This window comes from Rhipicephalus sanguineus, chromosome 2, assembly GCF_013339695.2.
Source record: "Rhipicephalus sanguineus isolate Rsan-2018 chromosome 2, BIME_Rsan_1.4, whole genome shotgun sequence".
Taxonomy (NCBI): domain Eukaryota; kingdom Metazoa; phylum Arthropoda; class Arachnida; order Ixodida; family Ixodidae; genus Rhipicephalus; species Rhipicephalus sanguineus.
In genome coordinates this window covers 203,354,668-203,382,325 of record NC_051177.1, presented here as the reverse complement: position 1 = coordinate 203,382,325, position 27,658 = coordinate 203,354,668, and the positions used below count along the sequence as shown (strand labels likewise).

Genomic DNA, 27,658 nt, shown 5'->3' with positions numbered 1-27,658 from the left:
CCACAAGATGCTGCAGTCTGTTGCGCATTCAGCGTGTACTAATTGCGTGTGTGTGTTAATTGTGTCCAGGTCATCAAGCCGCCGCCGCAGCTGGACTCGCTCACCTTCACCACGTGACAGCCGAGTGAGTGTAGGTTGCCCAATGGGTGCACTTGTTCTGGCAGTTTTCTCTGTTACTAGTTCTGGCAGTGATCTGCATTGATTTCATTCTGTGGAGTGCAGTGTCGTCTATGGAACCATTACTTAGCAGCTTTCTTCAGGTAATCTTGTCAAGTACATACGGTGGAACCTCGGTTATACAACACTGAGTGGACCACGGAAGAATGTCGAACCAGTTTTTCGCATTAAAAAAAAGTAATAATATTGATAGCGACGCTCAGTTTTGCCCGTAAACATGCACAGGTGGCCTGGAGAAGCCTGCGGCATGATGCTGCACTGCTTCAAGGAAGGTCGCTTCAATTATCTTTCAAAAGTGACGGCCAATCATTTAATTAGAGAAGCTGTGAGCAAATTGTTCTCACTTTTAAACCAAAGCTTTGAATCTGACGCAAACTTTCCTTCTCGGTAAGGTGGGCCCAAAAATTTCCTGTTCGTCAGAGCTGAGTACAAAAGTGAAACCAAAACCGTAGCGGCAGCAGATAGGCGAGGTACGGGCCATCACCACTAAATGGTGATGTAGTTCATGTAGGTTCATTTTGTGTGCCACCTTGATTACGAAAGCTAATGCCGGGAGGAAGTTACTATGCACACTGATGACAGCTGTGTTGTGTCATTTTGCAAACGGTAGAATAGCTGGGCCCCGAATACTAGCTTACCGACTATCATAAGCAACTCCAAGGAGACTGAGCTTGTCTCTGGCACTTGCATACGCACGATTGAGGTGCATCCAGAAGTGGGGTTAAAGCCAGCAATACTGGATCACAGAAGAAAAATTAATTTCCCAGAGAATAAACTTATTCCATCTAGGTACATTGTAACTAGCCTACTTCAGTGGAGCTTAGGTTCCATTGAACAAGAAAAGAAAGTCAGTCAGAATACTAACGTGTAAACTGCAGGAGTCTGCATGCAGTCAATATCTTCTTCTATTATTAAAAATATTTTTTTGTTTGGCCATAGAAATAACCTGTGCTCTAATCTCAGTCGGCCAGCCTGTGATAAGGCCAGCACTGCCACAAAAGAAAAATATTCTACAGACCAACTTGAGAGGTGGTTGAGCTTCATGCAACAGTATTGCATGTATAATACCTGATGTTGTAAAAAAACTGGCGAGTAACTCGCATAATATTGCATGTGCTACAGTTAAGCTATGAATGAGGCCGATGGAGTCTCCTACCGTAACGATCGAGATTTTACGGTACTGGTTTTTGTTTGGCATTGGGAAGCGTTATTGCTTTGCTGCACTTTCTATTATTACACTAACTTTTCCTATGTGTTTTTGTAGGCTCAGGAGTTTTAATGAGGGATATAGCTAGTAAACTTAAAGGTTGATGTTAGGGTGCAATTTGATTAGGGCAGAATTGGCTTGAAAGCATCCTTCGTGATAGGTGAGAAGTGCATAGCTGTCGTGCTGGAGACCAGGCAGTCTGAACTGTTGTTGTTGGCAGGCTCGTTATGTAGACCACTCAGTGTGCAATCTGACATAACGCAGCTCTCTCTCCGGTTTTGAATTGCGTAGATATGGACAATGCATGCAATGCTGTTCATAACAATGACATGGCTGCAGAACGGCATACAGTGTGGTCGTGTAGTATCGAGAGCATGACCAGTAAATGTGCAGCTGCAGTAGCACCACTCGATGTTCAGGGTGGCAACAGTCTGACTCAATTGGTCACCATTGTGGTACACAGTAGCAATAAACCTGCTTTGCGCTGGCACCCCATTGCAAAATTAACAGAATCTCTTATGTTAGAGCTCAGAACCGTCCTCGAAAAGTGTGCAGGGGTCGGGGTAAATGCCTTGACATCTGTAACATTCTCCTCTCTCTGCAAACGCTGTGTTCTTGCTTTGCGTTAATACCTCCTCAATTCTAACTCGTATCTCCAAAAATCAGCTAAGATGATATTTTTTGCTGCACCAAATATTTTCCATGTGTGCCATTTATTGCCCTTTGTCTGTGAAGTATTTTCGGGCCAGAGTGCAGATATCAAGAAATTTGGACCTAAAATGGAACAAAAGCTCGACCAGTAGACCATTTCATAAGCTTCACGTGAAGCTGCTGCACCTACCACAAAGTGGACACTTCCTGAATACCATATTTACTCGATTATAACGCGCCCACGATTGTAACGTGAGGGGTGACTTTTCATTGATTTGATTCTACACGAGGATCAACTTTAGGCAGCCAAAATCCAGAAAAAAGCACGCGTTACATTCGAGTATGGTACGTTGGAGGAACTTTGCCACATAACTTTGTCTAGCAACCTTGTGTCATGTCATGTGATGGGCATGGAGGCAGGCCGTGCAAAATAGCACGCTTTGTTCAGTTCATTCCATTTGCTTTATGCAATGCACCAACAGAAGCACAATTTCCATTCTACTCTCGTTCTACGCAATGCATGTAGCATGCATTTTTTTTTTTTTTTTTTTTGGCTTTGAGGGGCTGCCAACTTGACAAGGATGGCGTCACCAAAGCAGTGCAAGTCACTGACACTGGAAAGAAGGTTAGCCCTAATCAAAGAATTGGAGAAAGGAGGCCGGACAAACTTGGGCATCCCTTGTCTGCACTTTCATCAGTGGTAGAAAACAAGCAGAAGGTGATGGACTTCATCTTCAGCCTGTGGAAGGGAGTTTGAGGCTTGGAAGTTTACAGACGTTGAAACAGCGCTCATGGTGTGGCTGCATAGAGCAACCTACCTTTCAGTCACCCAGTAATTCCGCTCTTGTGCCAACTGCGCCAGTGTTGGGTTTGGGGACGTCTATCACCGGCAGTCGCATCGACAGCACATGAAAACATATGCAGCTTGATCTTTGGGCCACCAAGGTTACAGCGACAGACCAAGAATTATTCCGCTGAACAGCGCTCGCGCATGCGTCCCGAGTAAGCCACGGTGCCGACGCAGCTTCTGTTGTCTTCTGTTCTCTAGGCCAATAGTTAGCGAGAAAGTGTGGCAGCGATCATCGTCAGACGTCGTCTGTTCCAGAAACGCTGCTAAGAGCTCGTTTCAAGCGTCGCGCGGCACGTGATTGAAGCAACGTTCAGTAATAACTGCACGCGTGCTGCTAAAATGTGTCGCTTCCACTTCTCGACATTGTGGAATGAAATGTGGGGTGATGTTATCAATTTGGACTTTATACGGAAAATGACAGCAGCAGTGACGCTAACTGCAACCACGAAAACCCGTCGAGGGTGTCCATATAATTGCTATCACAGTAAAAAGGGGGAAAAAAAAGAGCCATTCCACTATCTGAGGTGGATGATCAGCGAAGCTGTTTGGCGCATGGCACAGAGGTGACATGGTGGAGGCCACTTTGGTATGTAAGGCCAGGCCGTTAATATTAGCGCGAAAGCCTTAGATGCCTCATCAAACATGAAAATTGATCGTCTGGGTTGGCGGCGTCAACATGAGGGATGCAAAAAAAAAATCATCTGTGATGTCATCACATGGCATCACAGTTTTGCACAGCTTCCTTGATTGGTGCACCAATCATCGAGGCAGTGCAAAACCAGGTGAGCTGCAGAACGCTTACAATGCCTCCGATCTTGGAGGTAGGTGGAATACCACGCTAGGTGCAGAAACATTTCAGTGGAGGGCGGTGGAGGGTCAATACATCAACTTCGAAGCAACCAGGTGCATGCACAAACGATAGTCTGGAAGCACTGCGAGAATGCTCCTTCAGCTGCGCAGAGAAGCACCTGAAAGAGGGAAGGTAGTGTCAGAGGAGGTTAGCTTTTTGAGGCTGGCTAAGTGACGTCATGTTGCACCCAGCAATACGATTGAGCGAGAGGAAAAAGAGCCTGGCTTTCGCCTTGGAGTCATCTTAGGGGAAGGCATTGGGGACAGTGTGACTATAGCATTGAGGCATAGGTGTACATTGCGGCGTTTGTCTACAACATCTGCTGATAACCACATAGATGTACTTTTTATTGATAGAGTATTCTGTTTATTTGCAAGTGTCGAAAATAATTGCCGGAGAGGTTATTTCAGAACACTCAACTGCATGACGCCCTTATTTTTGCATTATCAAGTGAAATATGGTGTGCTCGTGAGATGTTTTTCTCTTAGGTTTGCAATTAATCGAAATATTTCTAGGTATTCATAAGAGCCCCAGAATAAGTATTTAGATGCTTGAATGTAAATGCAACTTGCTTTGCCAGTGTACTCCAGGATGTGAAATTACCTGCACCTAATTTTCACCAGGTATGCTCCATCACCAACTGGCCCTCACCTCAAACCTGCTCCTAAGTGCTCCAATATGAAAATTTTGCTGCTCCAAAACAGAAGCCCTCACTAGCATCACTGGTCACTAAAGCATTAATAGAGTAGGCAGCTACTCTGGTGTTGCAAATGGTGCACACCAATTTCAGCTGCAGTAGCTCCTAGTTCAACCGTTTTATGAAGCAAAGCAGGGTGGAGTCAAAGCTTGAACATGGTGAAGGCAGTAGTTTTGGCTCAGTCACTCAAGAGGTGCCTACATCATCTGAAGCAAAACATTCTTTGCTTGCTGTGAGCGAAAGTTAAATGCAACAGCAGTATGATCAGCTCATGTGACGTGAGGAAGCTCAATAAGAATATAATCAACATTACATTTCGCACGCTATATAGTCTAGTGTTGCTCGTCCCTGCCAGAATACACCAGCGAATGCTCCTTACACTTCGTTTCGGCAAAAGTGATGTTCATGCTGTAATTGGGATGTTGGTGTTATGTGCAGCCATGAGCTACTGTTAACATGCCAGTGTATTCCATGGGTTTAGTGCTTGGTAAGCCCACGATATGTGCAGAGCTACTCAATTGACACAGATGTCGATTCACGACAGAATACATGGCTCAGAGCCAACAAATGCAGCATAGGCAACCACTTTGTAATTGCATCACACGAATCAGTTCCTGTAATGCATGGGATATGCTGGAATTTTTTGCTTGAACCTTTACAGACAGCCACTTTAGAGGCATTTGCTGAAAAGCTGGGGCTGAATTTTTTAGAAAGTTTTTTCCAGTTTTTACTGCGTGGCCTGGGAAGTTTTGGTGGTCTCCCTACTTATGTCAAGCATGGCAGCACCCGCAGTTCTCACTATGGTGTTGGTTCTCTTACTGACTGCTTCATTATGTTTCCGCTTCCTCCCAACTAGTCATCTGTTCTGCCTTCTGTGTTCCTAATTAGTCTCAAGAGAACAGACATAACGCTTATGGATCTGTCTTGACAGATTTGACACGCCTTTCAATGCTGTGCCCGCATGTTTTCTTTGCATTTGTGCTCTGCTACGTTAGAACAAAGGCCTTCAGCACATGCACATAAGCTATGCAAAGCTTGTTGCATTTCGTTGCATATGAGCTCCCATAACCAAATTTTTTTTTTCTCAAAGGCTAGGGTTAAGGGGCAAGGGCTGGGTATTTATCTGCTCTGAAGGCCTCTAGAGCTGGGCACATAAACAGTGCAAACATGGGCTCTTTTTTTCTGTTGTGTACTGCAAGTGTGCATTTCATTTACGCTGTAGGTAAGCTCATTCTGCGTGTTAAACTAAAGCATCGTTTTGTTGCCCTACCGCGTTTCAGATGAGGGCGAAGTAAGCTCCGCGACGCCATACATGAGGTAAGCATAGCAGCATCTTGTGAAATACCATTCAATATAAAAGTAAGAGGACAGGAACACACACGTGCTTAGTCTTAACATGCCTTCTTCGTACTGGGAGTTTCGTCCTTCCGGTGCAAGTCTGACGGTCAAGGACACCACCAGTGCGTTACTTGCCTCAAGCAACTTCATAGAAAAGTTTCTGAACTGTGCAAAATTGGGATGAATAGAGTTGCTTAAATTGGCAAAAGCGGCTTGACCAGCTTTGGTTTTCCCCATCGGCTGCTACTTGTGTGTTTTCTCGTCTGATGGTTGATAATTGTTAATGCATGTGCGTAAACCTTAAAAAGTGTACGTATGATGCATGCAACTCTAACCCCCACTCCTCTTTACTGTCACATAATTTTAGTTCTGAGGTCGGCAGGATATATGAGGAAGCTTAGCTTGGACTGAATTTAAAGCTACCATATATGAATGTATGGTAAGGGGCGGCACTGGTTTTAGAAATGAAAACGCATGGGGAAAAAGCGTTATTTTTGTAACATGCAGGCATTGACGCAAGTGCTGTGCAAATGTATGACTACTTGGATTGATATTTCTGCCCCAACAGCGCACTAATATCACAACAAGCTCTAATTTGGGGGGAAAAAAAACCCCAGAAAAATTCTTTTAATGTTGTGGTGCTTCAGAGTGACGTATGCTGCAGCAGTGAAAGAAGAGAATTGTGAGGGCGCATTTCTTTGTTTGGTATAACCTTGATGAGCAGTAGGCATTCTGCAGCCAGGTAGCTACTAAACATCTAACAAAAATATTTCAGTATCTCCTGCTACATGTTGTTCAAAACGAGGTTGTTTTCCTACATTTTTCTTTAAACAAGCTCGCTCTGATTGATTGGGGCAGCAATTTCTCGAGATCTAGGATACCTACAACAAAAATATATATATATATGATAGATAGATAGATAGATAAGCTAAATACATAAAGCTTGAAATGCTGCAAGCAGTTCATTTTTCTTCGTCTAAAATATTTTTAGCTGCTTTTGTTCTAAACTGTTGGTGACTGTACTCTAAATGCTAAGCTTCAGTGGGCTTCTAAATTGCCAGTTTTTGTTGGATTTGAAAACTGCTTGCAGCATTTCAATCCTTGTACATTTTGCTTTCCACACATGCATTACAAATAACTTTCTGCCCAGTTTATTTTTATCTGTTGTCTCCCCAAATAATAGTAATTACCTTTTAGCTATCTTATTATTTGAGTCACCAAAAAAAGGTCATTTAAAATTGAATTTGACCAAAACAAAATAGTCCCAGATACGATGTCTCCCCTTAAAAAGAAGTTATGGGCGACCTGAGTGTAAAACTCCAGCGCAAGTTTCCTACACTGAAAAACGGACTGCCGTTAGTGGGAGGAGCGGACGATCTGACTGGACTGGCATCAACAGAACATGTGGATAACGTGACAAATTACCTTGCACTGTGTCACGCTCAAAACCCATTGGTGAACGCAAGAACTGGGCTGTGCCGCCAACTCTGGTAACGCTGTTGTCGTGTTGTTGTAGTTACGCAACACAGATGACAAAGGATGCATGAGAGGCTCCTGGCGTGCTGGTACACACTTCAGTGGATGGGATAACATCACTGAAGGCCACTCGGATTAAAGATGGCAGCTGTTGCAAAGCCTGCGGTTGTGATAAACAATTGACCACGTCCCATTGCTTCTGAAACTTGCGTAAAAGTGTTGACTAAAAGTCTCACCATTCAGGCATACCTGGAGACTCTGTGTCAGTGGTTATGGTGGAAGTGTGAACATCCAGCATTCCCAACTCTGAAGGTCTCTGATGAACCAGCAAGGTCAAGAAAAACTTGGGAACTACTGGAGATGAGTTAATACTTATGCTGCATTCGTCTCGGTGCTTTCTGAAAGTCTGTGCCCAAAATACAAAAAGCATTCTATGTGCATCATTCTTGAAACGAGGTCGGCTCTGGCAGTGAAACTGGTGCTCTCATGAGTGGCCACATAGCCTCCCATGGGTCTTCTCAAAGGACGGGGAATGCAAGAATGTGTGATGTGAATGCTGGCTCAGTGCAAGCCATAAAGACACATGGAAACTGACAAATGGCTTTTAATGACCTATGGACCACCTGGAATGTCTTCTAGGGTAGATTTACATCATAAAACTTGTCAAGACCACTTGGAAGAATATATTCAAGCTTGCAGCAGAGGAGGCTTCAAACGCCATTATGGATGCTCTAAATGCCAGCAGATGCAGATCGGTTTCTCCAAAAAATTCACTGCTGTTTACAACAAGCCTTGGCTAATTAGCTAACATGCAGTTATGCCTTGCACATTGGTGCCAGTTCTACATTTTAATGGAATGGGGCTTGCGTAGAACCAGCAGAGTGTGGCCCTCTGCACCCCAAGTGTAGGCAGCATGAACAGTGTCAACAACAACAAGCAAAAAAAAATATATTGTGCTGGCCATATGGAAGTGGAGGCTGTGCTTCAGCTTCTTGGCAGGCCATTCAACATGAATGGCTCAAGATGCCCTCCTGTTGTTTCTGGCAGAGGCAGTTGTGTTCTTCCAGCAGTGTAGGGCAAGCAGCCCTACAGTTTCATACCTATGCAAAAGTGAACTGCATAAATTGTGTGACGAAGTGGTTGGACAACTCCTTCTGCTCTCTTGCGAGTGTTTCAAAGAAGGGAGCCACAGAGAAGGTGTACTGACTCAAGAATTTAGGAAGCTCGCCAGCTACTATATTTCCAACAAAAAAAAATGATCATGATATGCAGGATGCAGTAATGGCCACATATCGTGTGACATCCACTGATGAGAATCCCCCACCATCGGCTGTGCTCCCTCGGCACTAAGAGCTGGTGTAAGCACAGCCAGCTCACAAATGTATGCTTTCAAGCTAAGTTGCCTAAGCCCTGCTGCTTACGAAGACCTTTCGTACCTAGCAGGTCAACACCACAGCATGTTGGACTCCCTTTATTAATTTTTTATAATGTCTGGTTTTACACGTGACTTATGGCTGCTGTCAAGAGGACTTCACTGGTGCAGCATTAAGTTGGGCAGTCTCAGGTTCAACATAATTTTTTTTTCGTACTGCCCTGTTGTTCAAACATGGCGGCACTCCATTGTAAAGGTTAATCCTTTGGTGACTATACTTTGTATGAAAGGTCAAATTTCACTTTAACAGTTTCGACAAAATGAAGTAAATTGCAAATTTTATGGACTTTGTTGTGTCACGGTTTAATTCTAATTTTTTTGTCGTAGTAGTGCCTTAAATGAGCAGGCACTAAGGTCATTGTTCAGTTCAAACCTACTCTGCTAGTTAAAGCGTACCATAGTTATGCTGAATCTCTGGTTTTTACGTACAGCCTATGATTTAAGCTAACCATTGTGCTGTGGAGCAGACTTCTGACTGCTCGTTATTGCATGCTGCTTCATGAATGCGAAAGGCCTCCCTGTCGTAACTAATATGCATGTCTCACTAGAACGCAGGGATAAGATAATTCTATGCATTCAATGTGACGTAGATAAACTGTAATTCCCATCTTTCACAATTTTGAGATACTTTCAGAGGAACAGTTTGTTATTTATATAGCGGCCTGTAGGATTGGCCGTCAGTCTAGCAGGAATAGTTTTTGTGCTCTTGTTTCTCTTTAGGTTATGAAGGGGCTTCGTAAATTCTCTCTGCAATATTTCAACGTTACTGCGGCACATAAGCAAGTTGTGAATGTTAGCATAAGCATGTGTACCACAATGGTGCTGCCACTGAGCAGTATGTTGCAACCTTGTATAGAGAGAGAGAGTACCAAGGTGCTTACAGGGAGTCCGGTTACCTTTGACAGCTGCTGCATTGAGATTTTACTCTGGCTAAATTGGCTACAAGTAATATGTAGTTACTATTAAAGCATTCCTGTCAAAGCTGCAGAACTCGTAATTGCTTCTAACAGCGCCTAATCAGATTATACGGGGGCACCTTGCTGTTGCCCAACATTATCCAATACCGCAGGCTCAGGGCACCACGTTATCACGGAGGTCAAGAATATGTCTCCATGAACGAATATATCAAACATAGTCTTGTATGGAGGCAGCATGTGTCTCGATGTCATCTCATATATTCTGTATGATATTATGGTGTTATTGTGACCTTTAAAATGAGCCTTCTTTTAACTGCCTCTACCAGCAAGACATTTCGTATGGTCGGGAGGTTAGGTCCGCATGGATGTTTTATAAAGGACGTTAGCAGCAGTGGAAGACTGTGTGAACCTACAAGGTACCTAATCAGTGCATTGCCATGCACTGTTGCTCGTGTTTTGCACATATGAGATCCTTTAAATTTAAAGGTTAGCATGTAATCTACAGTATTCTCTTAAACACTGTTCGGTCAGCAAACACTGGAGGTGCATGTTTGTCGAGCATGGTGCATTCCAGATGTCTGAGCGTCATCTTTAGCATAATCCTTCAATGGCAAGAAAGAGTAGCTAAATTTCCAGGCACTGTAGTCATGGTTCTGTGTGGCCAAACTAGCTGTCGCCACGCTTGTTGCTCTCGTTTTTACCAACATTGCCAGGCTGAATTTGGAGTGAATTCCGAGTAAAGCTACTGTTGTTTCTAATGTGCGGGAGATGCAAATCGACAATAGTAGTTGGTCACTTTGTGAAAATAAAAGGAAGGAAGCCAAATACGTGATACATTGTTAGTGTATTCCATGGCAGCATTATATAGACCCTTTGCATAATCCACAAGTGCGCTTCCCTGCGCTGCATATTTGCCCAACTAATGGCGGCACCTGCCTTGCTTAGAGTGGAGACGAGGTCCTAGTTACACGTGCCGGGGCTTGTCTATTATGCCTGTTTATGTCAAGAGAGCCAAGTCTACATTTTCCACGTCATAGCATAAGCAAAATGCGCTTGAACACGCCGTTTGCAGTAAGTGACATGACTAGCCACCATTAGTTGGGCAAACTGCATAGCAGGAAAGCTAGCTTCACAATTGTTAAAAGGGTCTGTTGTGAACTCATTAGGCATGTGGTACGGTCAAAGTGTTATTTGATGTTAAGTGACTGCAGTTTTTGTGGTAGCTTAGTTGGGAACAAAGCCTGACCATCCGTCTCATGCACTCGCAGCACCGCTCTCGCCGGGATGCATCTGAAAACGGTGGCCGACGCAGCCCTAGCCCTCTCCGACGGGGAAGCCGGAGCCAGTCGCGTTGACAGTCCTCATCTTTGCTTGCATTCATTGTCCTCTGCCTGCAGCAACAACTCACCTGTTGCAGCATTAAAGTGTTTACTGTGTGTGTGTCTGTGAAATCGTCTCTCTCTCTCTCTGTGTGTGCAGCACACCTACAGCAACCAGACTAGAGCACTGCTGATGCTTCATTTGGGCCTGTAATGGGCTCTGTCATGCCATTAAACTTTTAAAAACTAATTACACCATGAACCTCGCAGAGCTAACGAAGCCCCAGTGATTTGCCTTCTTAAAAGGCCTTGGTCATTCTTGTGACTGTTGACCAGCCTTACACTTGTAAAGTGTGATCAGATTGAATTGAGTTGAATTTATTCTGTAACAAAGCTTGAGGATGACCAGGCAAAAAAACAAAGCTGCAAGTAGCAGCTTGAGAGAAACCTGCCCAGTTTAATAAGCACTCTCGTTATATGGAACCTGAAGGGACCAGGGAAATGTTCCATTAACAGGAGTTCACTTTGTTGAGTGATGAACAGGGATGCAGAATTCATGTACAAAACTATTCATATTAGCGCAAGTTCCGTTTATGCAGCAGTCCAAACTTGCAGCGAGTGCAGATTGACTGGTTGGAGAGAAGTGGGTAAAGTTGGTCATTGGACACTCAAGATTCTGTTGCACAAGGCAATCTTGTCACTGGAAGTGATTCAAATATTCAGCATATTTTATTTCTGCAATCGATTTTGCCCTTTCACTGCTAATCCGTAGATAACACGGGTGACGACACGCGCACAAGCCCTTCCAAAGTATACTCGTTTTGACTTTAAAAAAGCACTATGCCACTCATGAGACAATTCTTGTGTAAATTAATGCAGGCTTGTCGCATCGTCTATGGAGAGAACATATAAAGAAATATAACTTGTAGTGAAATTTTTTACAACAGATGGAGCGCATGTTTCCACGTGACATGTCTGTCTCTGCCAGCACCTAGCGTGCTGCGTGCACGCGCTATCTGGCAGACTAAATTCAGCTCTTCATTCAAGGATTGTGAAGAATGCCATTGTGGTTTCCCGCTTTCGGTCAGGCTTAATGAAATCTCGTTTTCACTCTGTGAACTGTGCATTTGCTTCACTAGTTGAGCGCTTGAAGGATGCTGGATACCCCGACTCAGTCTTGCAAGCCTTGTGCGGGAGGCTTCTGAAGAAGCTTACACATGGCAAGCAACGAGGAAGTGAAATAAGCAGGCAAAATGACTCATTTTCAAAGGTGTCCAAGATTCCCTATGTACATGGCCTCTATCCCATAAATTGAAAAAGGTTGCAAGTAATTATGGTGTTAAAGTGGTCTTTTCGGCTACCAACAAAATCTGCAGTGAATCGGAAATTTGACGACGAAAAGGGTGGTAAAGAGTGTACCATAATGCACAAGAACATGTTTGTTGAATGCACGAATAAGGTTGTCTATACGATACCTATGAGGCGTGGGCACGTGTATGTAGGACAGACTGGCAGGTGTGTGAACCATACCTGCCAAGTCTCCCGGATTTTGAACATTTCTCCCGGTTGTACGGGTCATGGGAAAATCTCCCGGAAATCCAGTTTTGCCCCGCGCGTCCGGTGCTTTGTCTGGCCACATGAACAGAGTTGTCTGGCCACGTAGTAGAAAGGATTCTTTTTTTTTTAACGATGGTAGAACGTTCAACTCAGTTTCATTGCGCCTGAAGTAGCTGTGCACTTTGTGCCGCAGTGCTGCCAACGCAAACGTGTCATAGCGCTGCAGCCGCGTCTTGCCTGTGATGCGTACATAAGCAAATAAAAAAGGTGCGCTACGTTTTCGCTAGGAGAGAGCGCTCGCAAGCTCGTGATGCAGGTGGCTGATGTCTGACGCGAGGTGGGACGTTTCGCGTACAGATGCGCTACACGCAATTTAAAAAATCTATCCCACAAGTTATCTCGCCTTCAAAATTTTGCGTCACTACTGCTTTAAGTGGAGAGACCAGCACTTAAAAGAATAGCCGTTACCGATGTCTGTCGAGATCGCGACCTTCCCTGTCTCAACGGCGCCCCTTATGGTCCCTTGCCCGACGAAATAACTGGTAAGCAAGCGACGACAGGCCTCGCACGCGGGGTGATGTTATCGCATGTGCCCTTCGCGCGACGGCGACGGCCGGGTCGTTTCATCTAGAGCACTGCAAGGGCCCGGGCTTTCGGGCCGGCCCGCGGGCCGGGCCGTCCGAAGCGTTTTCCGGCGGGCCCGGGCTGAGCTCGGGCTTGAAAGTGCGGGCCCGGGCCGGACTCGGACTCGCTCCTTAAAAGGCGTAATTCGGGCCTTCGAGCACACGCGAACGTTATGCATTGCATGGTCTAAGGTATACTGTGCCAAGCTGAAGTGACACGTGCAAAGAGCTGGCTCGAAGTAAAGCTTAGCAATAAAAATAGAAATACAGTTGAAGTACTACTTTTTTCACCAGTATAGATATAGATTGGCACTGTATATTTTCATTAACGTTTCGTCTGCTAGACCAGACTTAGATCACGGTTGTTCCCATGAAAGGAATAAAAATATCGGTCTTTTATTCGAGGTTGACACATACGGTACATTTCATTTATATTCCTTGGTATTACGTGCCAAAACCACGATATGATTACGAGGCACGCCGTAGTGGCACCGGATCAATTTCGACCACCTCGAGTTCTCTAACGTGCACCTAATGATAAGTATATACACGGGTGTTCTTGCATTTTGCCCCCATCAAATTGCGGCCGCCGTGGCCGCGGGAATCGCACCCGCGTCCTAGGACTTAAAGCTTAACCGCTGAGCTACCACAGTGGGCAAAGCAACATTTCGATGCATGTACACACCGGATTTTCCGTCCGATCGCCCGCTACAAAGCGCACGGCATCATTAATAATCATCATCAACTGCTAATATCCTCTAGCGGGCCCAGGTCGGGCCTGGTCATGAACAAGCTCGCCCTGGATTAGTTAAGTAATGAACGCCCGGGCCCGGGCTTGGAACGACGGGCCTGGGCCGGGCTCGGGCTTCATAAAGCGGGCCCGGGCCGTAAAATCCGGCCCGTGCAGTGCTCTAGTTTCATCTGCTTCAACCGCGTTCGTCCCTAGCGCTAGCGCGCTTTTACTCGCACGCGAAACAGACTATGCGTAAGCGATGTTATCGGTTTGGACTCTACAGATCAGCGGCGACCGCAAAATCCCGCTGACAGTAGGCAGTTTTAGATTAGCGTACGCTAAGTTAGCATTCGCGGCCCGCTATTTCCGTCATTAACGGGAGCCCGCAAGCGGTTAGCGTACGACGCATGTGCAGTTGCGCGAAAAGCCAACGCAAAGATTTGTGTACGCTATTCTATAACTGCCTAATGTCCACATAATTGCTATCGCAGTAACCCCCCCGCCCGCGGTCGGCATACTTTATACCCCCCCCCCCTGTTGAGTAAATCTCCCGGATTCCGTTTCTCCAAACTTGGCAGGTATGGTGAACACAAGATTAAGAGAACACATGACCAGCTTAAAAGGACGTCCTAGCACACTTCACTGTAACGGATTCGAGTGCACACCCAGCCTAGATAACAGTCACTCTTTTTACACATCATAACCAATCATCTAGAGAAATTGTTGCATTTTTCATTTCACAGCACAAAGATGATTGCGTAAGTCATCCTTCAATTGCCCTATCAGACAAAAAGATATCCTTACTTTCTGCTTTTTCGTGATTGTGCTTTCACGTGGTTTCACTACTATGTGCACTGATGTGGTACCACAAGTGCTTTGCACAGATCAGTACGGATGAAAAGTCTGAGTTTTCCAATAATATAATCAGTTATTAGAAAGCGCCTGTCCTGTGGGGCATTCTCTGCTTCATCCCCATTTACTTCGCGCTTCTTAAACCCTTGAGGGTTTTCGCCGTACATGTACGGCATAGCGTTTATTTTTTAAACGCGCGCCTTTTTCGATCATTTCTCTTGCTTGGCCTGTGCTGCCACATTTCGGGAATACGTGGATTTTTTTCATGCACCGATGTGCCGATGTCTCTCCGTTGTATTTATAGCAACCGCGCCGAGCGAGCGTGCTCGGCGCTCGGAGTCCACGTTCGCATCGTGTTGTGTTTACTGTGCGGTCACGGAGAGTGGCCTGAGAACTCGAGTTACGGCGGCCGGGTCGGCCGGGTGTTGTAAACACAGCCGCCGGGCCGAAGCTACGCCAGTCGCCCCGTCGCTGCTGCCTCGTTCGCCTCGCAGCGCTTTTGCTTAAATATACGAGTTCTTATTGTAGACGTGCCTTTGTCTTTCTTTACTTGTGAACACGCAATATCATCGCGCAACCAACGCCCTGGACGTCTACATATTCTTTTTCTTGCTCCCCAAAACGGCGCGCCGGCTAACGCTTGCCCATCCGAGCGCCTTCACGGTGCAACTGGTTTAAAGTGCGCGCCTTTTTCGTTCATTTCTCTTGCTTTGCATGTGCTGCCACGCTTCGGGAATACGTGGAATTTTTTTTTAGAATGCACTGATGTCTCTCCGTCTTTTCTTTTTTTTTTTTGTTTTCCAAAGCGGCGCGGCGGCTCCAGTTGCGCATCAGAACGCGCGCACGCGGTCTGGCTGGTTTCGGTTTCGTCCTTCGGGTGGTTTTCGCTTCTTGCGCCCGCAAAGCTGATGGCTGTTTGGTTTCTAATCTCTCAAAGGGTGACCGCTTGTTACTCTCTCGTTTATTGCTCCCCGCGGGGCGATTACATCTGTTTCCGTGCGGTGCTAAATTACACAAACGACGCCGCCGTGATCGCGTTTCCTGTTTTGGCGTCTCCGAAAAATTTACTGCGCCTTGTTGGCGATAAGACGAGGGATTACTGTAGCTTTTTCACTCGTTTTGCTTTCCGTACGGCCTCACACCCATAAGAGTTTTCTTCCGTGCGCTCACTGACGCAGTTCGCTTACGTATGGAAGCGCTCGCCGGTTGCTCTGCTGCCGGCGAGTCGAGATGCGATTCTTCCGATGCGGACTATTCCCCGAGTGCCGAATCAGAATCTGATTCATTGGATTTCGGTTTGTCAGATTAGGATTTTCTGACGAGTTCAGACTCGTCAGAAAAAAACTTTTTTTTTTTAGGATTTTGCCTGATTTTACTACGAATAAACCATGTGTATGTAACAACAAAAATGATTTTTTGTCAGTTTACGGTCACGAAAACAAATTTGGCAATTTTTTCCTTAAATAGTCTGAAGAACTTATTTCAGCAATAAAAAAATTACATTTTTGGACTGGATTTCGCGAAAAAATTCGACCCTCAATGGGTTAAACATTCAACCCAAGTAGGCCAAACAGCCGTGTTGCTGGAATTTTTTGTGTTCAAGCTTTTATCTTCCCCTGGACTTCTGCCCTTCTTGGAAATCTTGACTAGGCAACTCAGCAAAGCACCATGGGGGTTATTTGTTAAATATATATGCTAATGTCTCTGTGTGCATGTGGCTCAAAATAAATATTCTGGAATATGCACAATTCTTATGTGCTTTATAGAGCTCGAGAAACTTGGTTTAACCAGGTTCAACCATGGCAAACTTTTTCTGCCCATGACAGTGCATCTGCTTACAAGAAATATATTGCCTACAACCAAGGTACTTTTGTGTCAGCTGCAGCTTTATGACATTTTACATACATACTACCTAAAAGTTTTGTATTTGTATTCATAACAACCTGAAACTTATGTTTTCACACTCACTTGTAGAGTTAATAAAAAGGTGAATATCTGATATACCTACTTGGCAACTTCTACAGCAAAGGCACACACTCTGTGTTTGCAGCAGTGAGGAGTACGGGTGTGAATCGAGAATAATTTTGCTTTATTGAAACATACAGTACCGAAATCACTGTCTCTGCCTAAAACATACATACAAGTGCAGTAGCAATTCAGGAAAGTTGAGAATTGTGTGATTACGCAATACTGTAAAAAAGAGAAAAAGAAAAAAGATGGTGGGATAGATTGTGTGCAACAAATTTAAGGCATAGCCACATCATTGCAATATACATTCCACATATGCGAGCGTGCCACCAATGAAGTTCTGCGAGGTTGATTACTTTGGGTGTCACAAAATTAGTAGTTGCATTGTAAAACAAGATTCCTCACTATGAACCTGACAATATGAACCATTCCTTTTGCACTTCTGTCATAGCTGCTAGTCAGCCATGTCGTTCTTCACTGTTTTGCAGGAGCCAACACTTACAAACTGTCAATTGACGGGCAATGGAGCTTTCTGCTCGGCGAATGCTGACGTGCCATACATCATGCAAAGAGAATAAAATTTGATGGCGGCACGAGTCGGTGCTATCTGCGCTGAGCAACTAGAATACAGCAGGTTGGAAGCAACATGAACTTCCTGCTGGAACTGAGTCATGTTCATTCTGCATCACAATGAAGCAGGTCGTTGCAGTGAGAAGTTCGAGCCGCGCGAAGAGAAAAACATCTCCTTGAAAACAGACCGAGTCCTACAGACATGGATCAAGGAATTATACCGGCCGAAAACAGACGAACACAGGAAAGGGTGAAGGAGACGGGAAAGCGGCTAGACTACCAACTCTGCTTTCCTGTATCCTTCACCCTTTCCTGTGTTCGTCTGTTTTCGGCTGGTATAATTCCTTGATGCAACGCACCAACTAGCCCAACAACGAGTTCTACTAGAACCTACAGACATGGCTCCAGATCTTATTCTTCAAGCAGGCATTCTGCATTCATAGGTGCCACTCCCTCAACCTCCCCCCTTCTTTGAGGAACGTAGATTGTAGGCTACGAGTCCACACATCCCATGGCAGCAAAAAATCCATGCCAAGAACATTCCTGCAGCAGTTCACAATCCCACATTTCATCTACACTGCGCATCACATGAGCAGCTGGAAGGAACGTCTATTTACACATCTACAGACTCTATACATTTTCAAAAATCAATACTTCAGTTTCTTATTTATTCACTTGTCCATTACGTGAAAAAAATAAAGGCTCGTATTGCACCACAAATATTGCCAAAGGGAAGGCATCTTGCCACGTGCACAGTCGAGAGGGGAAGTTCCATTGAAACGGAAATTGATGAAAAATGTCGCTCTCAGGCGCAAGGTTCTAGCGGCTACTGTTTGGTGCTGTCACGGGCAGAGGGGTGAGCACGGGTTCGTACGGAAGGCTCCCAAGGCAGCAGCGACACGTTTGGCGTGCGCAAATGCCCGAGGGAAGCTGCCGGGCTTATTGGTGGTCCCCATGGTTTCCAGACTGCTGTAGAGCGTCCCATCAGGGCCTGTCTCAGAGCCTGCGGTAGGTGCACAGGTGCCGCTTGCAACTCGGACAGTGGTGATCCACATCCTGGCACTCGGGAATGCAGCAGGGAATCAGGCAGCAACCCAGCCAACAGCTGCACATGCACAGAGACAAATGCGAGTCAGTTTCAACACTATTTCAGGAAGCGTGCCACGAAACGTACGGATCATGTACCGTATTTTATTGCATAATGATCGCATCCCTGAATACTGTCATCAAAATTTGATTTTCTTTCTCCCTCGCATAATTACCACACCCCGAACTTGGAAGCACGGCACCCATGAAGTATTTCAGGCTGCTGCAAGCAAATGCATGTCCTTCGAAATCTGCATTCAACTATCTGCTATTCGGATACGGTACCTATAACGTAATTTACAAATAGATTTTGGTACACGCAGTTAGCAAAAGTAAGGCCTTCAAGATCGGTGTTTGTTGCGCAGGGCTGTCAATGAAGGAAGGGAATTTTGAGGGCTCGTTTCTTTCTTTGATACAACCTTAATGAAAACCAACAGACAATGGAGCCAAGGAAGGTATAGGGGACGTTAATTGTACTGCTTCAAGTGTATTGTAGTAATTGTGATGAAGCTGTTAAGAAAGTAAGGTGGACGAGAAGACAACTTGCCGCCGGGAGGGACCGAACCTGCAACATTTGGATTACGCGCCCGATGTTCTGACCAATTGAGCTATGGCGGCGGTCGTGCCCTCGACCGCTTTATAGGGTATTTATGCGCACGAAACCTGGGAGTGTTAGTCAGCGCCGCTTGTAGCCGTGACGGCGAGGGTGGAACACTCTTTCTTTTTGCCAGATGGCGTCACGTAGCACGTGATTCTTTAAAGGGGTACTGACACCTTTTTTCGAAGGAGAGTTTACTGTGCCATGCATATCTCCTGTATGCAGAGACGGCTCTGAGCAAGTGTGAAGCTCAGAAAATGCTGATAAGGTATTTTAATTTGATATTAAAGTCAATTTTTCCATGGCGCACCTACTGACATCGACACTAGCTTGACGTCAGGCTACAGTACAAATTCTGGTGACTTCACGCAGCAGTCTGGCTAGTTGTGATGACGTCAGGTACAAAAACTTCCAAGATGGCCGCTTGTGCGTCATCAAAACTTCCAAAATGTCCGCTTCTGCATCACCAACGGAGCCACGTTGCGGAGCGGCCGTGGAAACGTCACCGTATATTGTGCGAGCACGTGACGAGAAACTCATACCGTGTTGTGATGTCAGGGTACAGTAGGAACCGAAACTAGCTTTTAAAAACACACTCTAATTACTTTTTCAGGGCGAACTCGCGCTTAGCACTACCTTTTCTAGGCTCTTGAGGGCTTAAACTTTCATTTGACGCAAAAAAACGATGACTGAAAATATTCGTGTCAGTACCCCTTTAACGAGCGGACAGCTGACCAATAAGCCCTCGCATTATACCTGGAGGCATCAAGTCTGCCGGAACGAGACCCTCGCAATGAATGAAGAAAGGAAGGGAATTCTGAGGGCTCGTTCTTTGTTTGACACAACCTCCGTGAAGCATTTAGCTGTCGAAGGGCCAAGGCAGTCTCGCACTGTGCCAACCATACTAATACAGCAGGACGCAAATGGTTTCTCCTTGGTGACGCTAATGCATCCGGCGATAATTAGATGAAAATCGCCAAAAGTTAACACTTGCCAGGTGTGACAGCCGATGTGTACACCGGTCGTAGTGGCACGATAATAATAATAATATCTGGGGTTTAACGTCCCAAAACCACGATATGATTATGAGAGACGCCGTAGTGGAGGGCTCCAGGAATTTCGACCACCTGGGGTTCTTTAACGTGCACCTAAATCTAAGTACACGGGCCTCAAACATTTTCGCCTCCATCGAAAATGCAGCCGCCGCGGCCGGGATTCGATCCCGCGACCTTCGGGTCAGCAGCCGAGCGCCATAACCACTAGACCACCGTGGCGGGGCGGTGGCACGAGATCAATAAGTTACGGTATGGCAGGTGCTCAAAAAAACGCTTTGTGCTGATTGGGACTGACTAAAATGCACCATGCAACGTTGTACATTTTTTTTCTATTGTAAGAACTCACAAATTTATGTGGAACTGTGACAACGCCCCCAGCGATGACGCCGCCTGCCACAACAACAAATCTTGCGACGACGGCAGTGAAGACTCCGAATAAAAGGGCAATGCACTGTTAATGCAGTGCCTTCATAATGTGTGCATTTGCTCAACTTTTACTAGAGGTAATGTTCATGATAGCCGTCATAAGAATTCTGACTTGCAAATGTTTAAGGTTCTCAGTGTGCAATGTTTTTTTTTTTCTTTTTTTCACTGATTATTGTTGTTTGGCAGTGCCTTGACTTCAGCTCATCTGGCCACCCTATTTGAGGATATGTTATCTGCAGGCACTCCAACCTCCCACAGAAGCCAGCCAGCCGCACTGTTCACGGCTGCAACGAATGCTACTGGCGTCAGCTATAAAAATAGGACTTCAATAAAGTAAGACATGGACTATGACTTCAAGAAAGTAAAACAAGCGGCGTCAAGTACTTCCCAAGCTCCTGATCAGTAATGTGTGGAAATAGTCATTGAAAAAGCCACAGCGGCTTTTTGAATGACTATTTCTTGAGTCGCCGAATTTTTACGTTGATATTAATAACATTGTGTCGTGTCAGAGCATATTATAATATGCTCTGACATGAAACAATGTTACAGACACTGTATACAGTGATGAAAAAATAGTTTTGATTACACAGATATACATACTTGAACTGCTCTACTTCCTTGTTTCGGAGTTAAGAAATTATTTGAAGGAGAAATATCTCGCCAAAAGCTGCCAAAAAAGTTAATTCTCATAATTATTTTTCTCATCATTCTGTGTCAACCCCCACGACAACCCCCTACACCGGTCAGCATCAGCAGTAAAGTCATTATTATCACCCTCTGATTAATAATTATGACACCACAGCGACAGCAACCTCGAATTTCAAATGCTGTGTTCTGTATTAAATTACACGTCATGGCTGCCTTGTACATGTATATTCATTTTTTTAAACTAGATGGTTGCATGCGCATCAATAGTTCACTGCAGCACACATGGAAACCTGCATGCTTATGTGTTCACGTCCTACTTTTGGCAACTCTCTCATTTCTTTGATGTCTTCAGTCACAACGGTCGAGTGACTGTGAGAAACAACTTACCGATATGATATAAATGCCGAAACCTGTGAGGCTGCATAATTTGCTCGGAGCCTGCACCAAGACAACACTTCAGCTGCCTTTGTGAAAAAGGGAAGACTGCAAGTGGTCGAAATGTGTTGCCAAGTGATGACCATGCAAAATTGCAGTGGTGGCCTGTTGATGGGTAAAGCTTGTTACTGTAACTTTAATTACCATTACCTGTCACAACTGCATGAATAGTTCTGCTACAAGGACTCAGTGCTCCGCCACAAGCTGCACTGCCATTCATCTTGCAGAGCTAGAGCGTGTGTAGAACATTCAATCACGTGCCAACGGCTTGCGGCACGCGTAAACTTGCAAGCTTGCCCGAAAGCTCCATGCACAGACACCGATGACTAACTGTGACAATGCATCCACTGCATAAATAAAACCGCAGTTATATTCATTGCAGGCAAGTGATGAATGATCGTGGGCGTGTTCGATGAACTCGCACGAAACAGGCAGCTACGAGTGGCAACAGCAAGACACACTCTTTGCATGGTCTTCCCGTGATTGGCTAGATGTTTTCAAGTGCAGTCCCACACTATGATAGTCAGTCAGTTTGACGCTAGCATGCAGGTAGAAATCGAAGCGCCTTTCACTTCGCTTGTGAATGACCACCTCGGCCACCTTGCATTAAATTGAAATAAAAAGCCCCTGCCATACGGCAGGAGTATATTATTGACAAGATAAGATGAATAAAAAGAAACGTAGGCACTAGGACTACCATACCGCAAAGCCTTTTCTATTTCTTTCTGAATGTGTGGACCTGGCTGGATGGCAGATATCCTTTCATGTTGTGCACCTTTCACAAGAATTTGCTTAACAGGTTCATTACCTAATGGCTCAAACAGTGATTGTGATCGCTCTTAGAGAAACAAAATCGGAAAACAATCACGTAATTTACTTTTTTGATGGTTCGAGAGGTGCTTCTACTCCTATTGTAATCATACAAAACTGTTATCACTTCCGTTAGTTTGAACTTCATGTAGTTCAAACCCAGCAGGCATCCCTGTGAAATTAAGATTAATGAGCTTTTACCGTACCTAACCTAGGTGGGGGACGAGAGCAGTGTGGAGTATACACTCACCCAAAAAGGACACATGCGCCTGACAGCAGCCAGGTGAGAAGGCCCGGACGCGTCGATGTGGCTGTCAGCACCTGTGCGCCGCAGTTGGGGCACGTCAGCTGCACTGGGTAAGGCCCCCATTCGGCCACGTTGACCACCACGGTGGGCACAGCCGTGCCCTGTGGCAGCCATGCTGCATAGGGCGCAGGGCCGCCAGGAGGAGCACCGCCCGGGGGAGGAGCTGACGCTGCGAATCCTGGCGGCGGCGGGGGCTGTGTGCCCGATGGAGGAAAGCCGGGGGCTGCGCATTCGTCAGCACAGTGTGAAATCTCACAATTTACACGCAAGGAAAAAGTTACTGCTTCCGTATTAGTAAGTTACCCTGCCACGCTACCAAGAGCACTATTGCCACGAGAAGACAAGCAAGCAGAAAAGATGGGTGGTGCGCATACGTATACAGTTATGCTTTAAAACACGCAGTAATATTTTACCGAATATGCTTGATTATGTATTTTCGAGCACAAACGATGGCTACCTCAGAATCACACACATATCAGCGCATCTGGGACCAAATCAACATACGTTCCCCAATAGTTTAAGAGGTTCTGACAACAGTACAAGTGCTCCGCCATCAAATGCACCGATTTAGTGTAGGTACTTGCATTGCATGTACTGCATCGTCATTGCCAACTTTATGTCAAATTTTTGGAATATACTCAGCACGAAAAAGGCCGGCCAATGAAACAAAACGGCCCTATTGGCATCGACTAGGACATGAAACCATTGATGTCGCTTTTAAAACGACGAGTCACGTAATAGATATGGCGTCTGTTCAGAGACTTACAAACGTAAAGTGACGAAACCTTATAGAGTTCAACTTGAAAGAAAAATGTATGTGGAGTGTGCAGAATTTTACATGCCTTCAAACAGGAAGTCCAAGGGGACAAGAGAACGAACTCTCAGGCAAAGAAAGATTCAGTCTTAAAATAAAAACCAGAAAGCTGCTAGAGTTAATCACTTTTTGAGTAAAATGTATTTTACTATCTTTATTCACCATATCAAACCTGAGATGGTATCTTTGTGACACAATTAAAGTAAATAAATACTTTACCAGTTCGATCCATGAAAAAAGAAGTACAACTCTTACACTGGACTATTTCATGACATCAGGAAGTGCAATGCTGGTACGTACTCGCCCACGCTAAATGCGCGCGTGGGTGACCACACGCAGCAGCGTCGACACGAAAACCGCAGCGACCGGAGGAACACGCTACGCACAACAAAGAACCTGAGAGTCAACCCCGCTACGCATGCCACTTCGTAGTTTTTTCCAAGTGACAGTAACACCAGAACACAGGGCCTAGTGAGTAGAAGCAGCACGCTCAGGCATGGCAGCATATTTTTGCGGGGTCATGCATATTTACAACGGTCCAGAGGAGATTATGGCGGCACCATAGTAGCCTGCATTACAAAGGTGATAGAAAAAACACGTTTGGGCACGTCTATGCGTTCTGCAAACGTCTTATTTTCTTGGTATTCCTGGCGCTGCTTTAAAAATCATGTTGTCAACTCAGCCTTTTTTACCCACTGAAGCTAATGTGGGCATCAAAATTTTTGCTTCTGAGGCTGTTTTGGAGCAGTTCGATGCAATTTTTGCCTTTTTTTGCTTTTGGAGCAGCCTGGCGCAGAAAAACGGAATCTTATCGAAAATGCACAATATGCGCAGCTGTCTCACCCATGAACGAACCTTTATATAGCCCAAAACATGTGCGAAAACACTCTCTGCTGCCGAACAACAAGCATGTGCGAGTTCCACACCAGTTGAATGAAGGAAGGACCATTCCCACCTTTTATTTTGTCCAGTAGCGATTGCATTTTTCATTCAACTAAGACGGAGAAAGTGATGGCATATGTAACAGTGCCCGTACAGCGGCGCGGACTCTTGAACCGGAAGTTGATGCAGACGGCCGCCGCAGCCCACAATCCTTTGCGAGAGTGAGGTTTTCGCTATCCAGCTATTCTTATGTGAACACTCAATGTCTAAATAAGATATGTGTGCCCCGTCTGAACTCAAAAAAAAAAAAGGAATGATTTAGAATTTCAGACCTCTTATGTTACTACGCTGCATTTGAAACATCATCTTTCTAAATGGCTTTTTTATTATATTATTATTACAGATCACTTTGCACAAGTAAGACAGCAGACATTCCAGTTCATTGCACAGCTTGCCCATTTGACCACATCTGTCCCGGGCTAACTGTTCATTACACACACACACACAAAAAAAAATGTCAGTGTTACAAACAAAATGCAAGGTATTTTTATGCAAGGTTCATTCCAGCTGTATAATACATGTCTAGAACAAAATGAACCTGCTGAATAGGGCTGCCGAGGTATGCAGCCGAGAAAGGGCGATTTCAGGAGGGACAAGTGAATGTTCGCCTCTTCCGTAACTGGTGCCTGTGCATAGCTGCCAAGCTAAATTTAGGACTGACACATGACACACATTACGGTGCATTCGCAAGTGAAATTGCCATCACATGCCAGTCTGCACTGTCGCACAAAAAATGGTTGTGGAACTCCACTAAACAGCTTCAACACAAAAAGTGGATAAGATGTCATGTGCCGCCATAGCTTCATTGATATAATGCCACATAGGTAACAAATAAATTGTAGGCTTGGCTCACTTTGGAAAGTAATTGCCTCTTCTCTCACTTCAACTTTCCTCTTCCTATGTCAAGAATACTATTAGAAAACTTAGCCTCATGCATAATTTTACATTTAATGTAGAATGATTTATGCCTAACTGTCTGTTGACTTCGTGTGGTCCTCATCAAGTTTCAGCACATTGTCTCCCATTCATTTTATGACTTTATTGAAGGTGGATATCCCGACTTCAGAACTGGCCGCGTGAAAGCGCAAAGGTTGAAACAATGTGAGAGCTTGTTTTTAATCAAAAACTTGCAAATGAAGGCCTTCATCTCTAAACACAAATATTCTTTTGTCTCTCATAGTTGAATAAACTTGTCTATAGTCACCAAGCTGTACTGGCTACACTAAAGAACATCAGTTTCATTAAAAAAAAAGAGCTACAAATATTGCCTAAAGAGCTTTGTACGGTTTAAGATCAGTACATCACTTTTCTTTCGCAATATGTTTGACCACATCTAGTTTCAATATTTCCCTATGTTTATATGTAAATCTAGATGCCCCAGTTATAGAAAAAACATGGCTGGTTCCCCCTTCATAGGAAATGGTATAACACGAAAGTGAAACGTGTTCCCAGGGGTAGTTGAGCATTTATGGTGCATTGTTTCGCCACAAGCGCGAAGGAACGAATGCTATAGCAACAAATTGTAATGTTACGCGAAGAACGGCAAGCAGCTCAAAACTTGCAGTGCGCTTTAAAGCAGAAAAAACGCAGGAAAATGACATACACAGGTCGAGCGCGAGCTAATCACAACCGTCACTTTGTGTGTGAGCAGCGCGCTCCTTTCGGAAACGCAGCCACTGCAGTGAGCGAAGTGACCTTCGTGCTCTCTGCAACGCCAACGGAAATTTGCAATAAAAGCATAAGACGCACAAACTGCCCCCATCGCGAGATAAGCGCACACGCACGAGAGACACCCTGTGTAGAGGCATGCTTGCATCACAACGTGCGGGGCGACGACTTTAAAGCACGCCCTGTGCTCTTCGCGCCATCTCGCTCGTGATAACAAGAAGACACAGAAGCCACTGAGCTCAGAGTACCACCAACGGTAAATGGTGTATATAAATAGCTCGCCGTTAGTAACGTGAAGAGCGTATGCTCTGTGGCCAAGTGGTTTGGTGCCGCGCGCTGCGGAGCGAGGGGTCGTAGGTTCAACTCCCGAGAACGGAACTTTTTCTTCTAGATTTTTTTCTTTGCTATCTGTTAGTGCATATTGTACGTCATATCTGTGACAGAAATACGTCAGTGGAGCAGTGGTGGACCCCGGCATAAAACACTTTCGTGTTAAAAAGGAGACCCATTCCCCTCCCCTTTTCAACTTCTCAACAAGGGAGGGAAGAGGGAATCATAGGCATTGAAATAAGTAGCAGTGCGAGATTGTCCCCCTGAACGATTAGTGCAGTGTGTTCACTTAGTTTTTATCTTTCGTGTTTCTGTCGCACTTCAGGTTTTAATAATTAATCCACATGTTTGGTCTTTATGTCTTAAGTCAGTACCTGTTTCAAGTGTTTGACATTGTAATTTTCACATTTCACTTCATTTGTGCATGTGCACTTTGTTTGTGAGAAATGAAAAATCAAATGAAGATACGTAGACAAACATGACAAGTTATTGAAACTAGTGCTGAAATAATGCAGACAAGAACAATGTCAAAGATGAGCGCCTGTCCTAGTCATCTCTTGTCTGCATCACTTCAGTGCTGAGGTCTCAATAATTGCTTCAAGACTAGCCCAGGAAAGTCTGTGCTCCTGTACACACGCGAGTAAAGATGAATGGCAAAGGAGGCACCAGCAGTGTGCAGTGATTACTCACTGGCTTGGAAGCCTTGCATGGAGGCCTGGTAAGATGGCGGCGGCTCAGCATAGCCAGGGGGTGGCACTTTCATTGGCTCTCCTGCCATTGCCTGCATTGCACGGCACACAACAAAGCCATGAGACGTCAAGACGCTGCTACGGAAAACACCGCTGGCCAGTCATGTAAGGCAACTTTCGTCAAATAAAAGTCAGGACTCAGGAGCATGCGAAATTAGATTAGCATACTGCTTAAAGGGAGGGAGGTTGCTTAGCAAGTACTTGAGAGTTTGCCTGGAGCACGCCCAGCATGCAGCTCCATGTGTATATGATACTGCTTAGGGCCCTGCAACACTTTTCTAAGCAATAACTGAATAACCGCCCTTTGGACTTTACTGCCTCACAAATCCATTGCCACAATAATTTTCCAAATCCATCTAGTGCGAGCAGAGTTAGAGATTTTCTCTGCTTTAGTCCCTCCCTATGAGCACGCTGAAAGCTGGACAGGGTGTGATGACAAAGGGGCCAGAAGCTATGTCAGCGTGCATCATGACTATGAGCATGTTCTCTTTTTTTTTTTCTCTCTGAATGCGTCAACTCACTCTTGGGGTGCTCACGCACGCTAGCCTTGCTACTACGCAATCAGATTTTTTC

The 27,658-nt window shown here is 45.1% G+C and overlaps 2 protein-coding genes across 11 annotated transcripts in view; one reads left to right on the top strand and one right to left on the bottom strand.

Annotated features, from left to right (window-relative positions):
• LOC119384006 (uncharacterized) overlaps positions 1–10,990 on the top strand; it is a 28,181-nt gene extending 17,191 nt beyond the window's left edge. For 4 of the 10 annotated variants that reach the window (XM_037652283.2, XM_037652281.2, XM_037652278.2 and 1 more), the window contains 2 exons: positions 70–130; positions 10,864–10,990. In XM_037652283.2, the coding sequence (XP_037508211.1) occupies positions 70–130; positions 10,864–10,950 (148 nt within the window). In that variant the 3' untranslated portion in view covers positions 10,951–10,990. Of the gene's footprint in view, positions 1–69; positions 131–5,712; positions 5,750–10,863 lie in introns of all 10 variants that reach the window. The other 6 variants (XM_037652287.2, XM_037652286.2, XM_037652285.2 and 3 more) reach the window with 3 other exon arrangements.
• A 5,757-nt stretch (positions 10,991–16,747) lies between these two features.
• On the bottom strand, positions 16,748–27,114 carry LOC119382180 (cell death-inducing p53-target protein 1). Its single transcript, XM_049413037.1, has 3 exons — positions 27,031–27,114; positions 22,526–22,833; positions 16,748–18,322 (listed from the first exon to the last, which is right to left on the bottom strand). The coding sequence occupies exons 1-3, from the start codon at positions 27,112–27,114 to the stop codon at positions 18,214–18,216; spliced, it is 501 nt and encodes a 166-aa protein (XP_049268994.1). The 3' UTR covers positions 16,748–18,213.
• Positions 27,115–27,658: the final 544 nt, after the last annotated feature.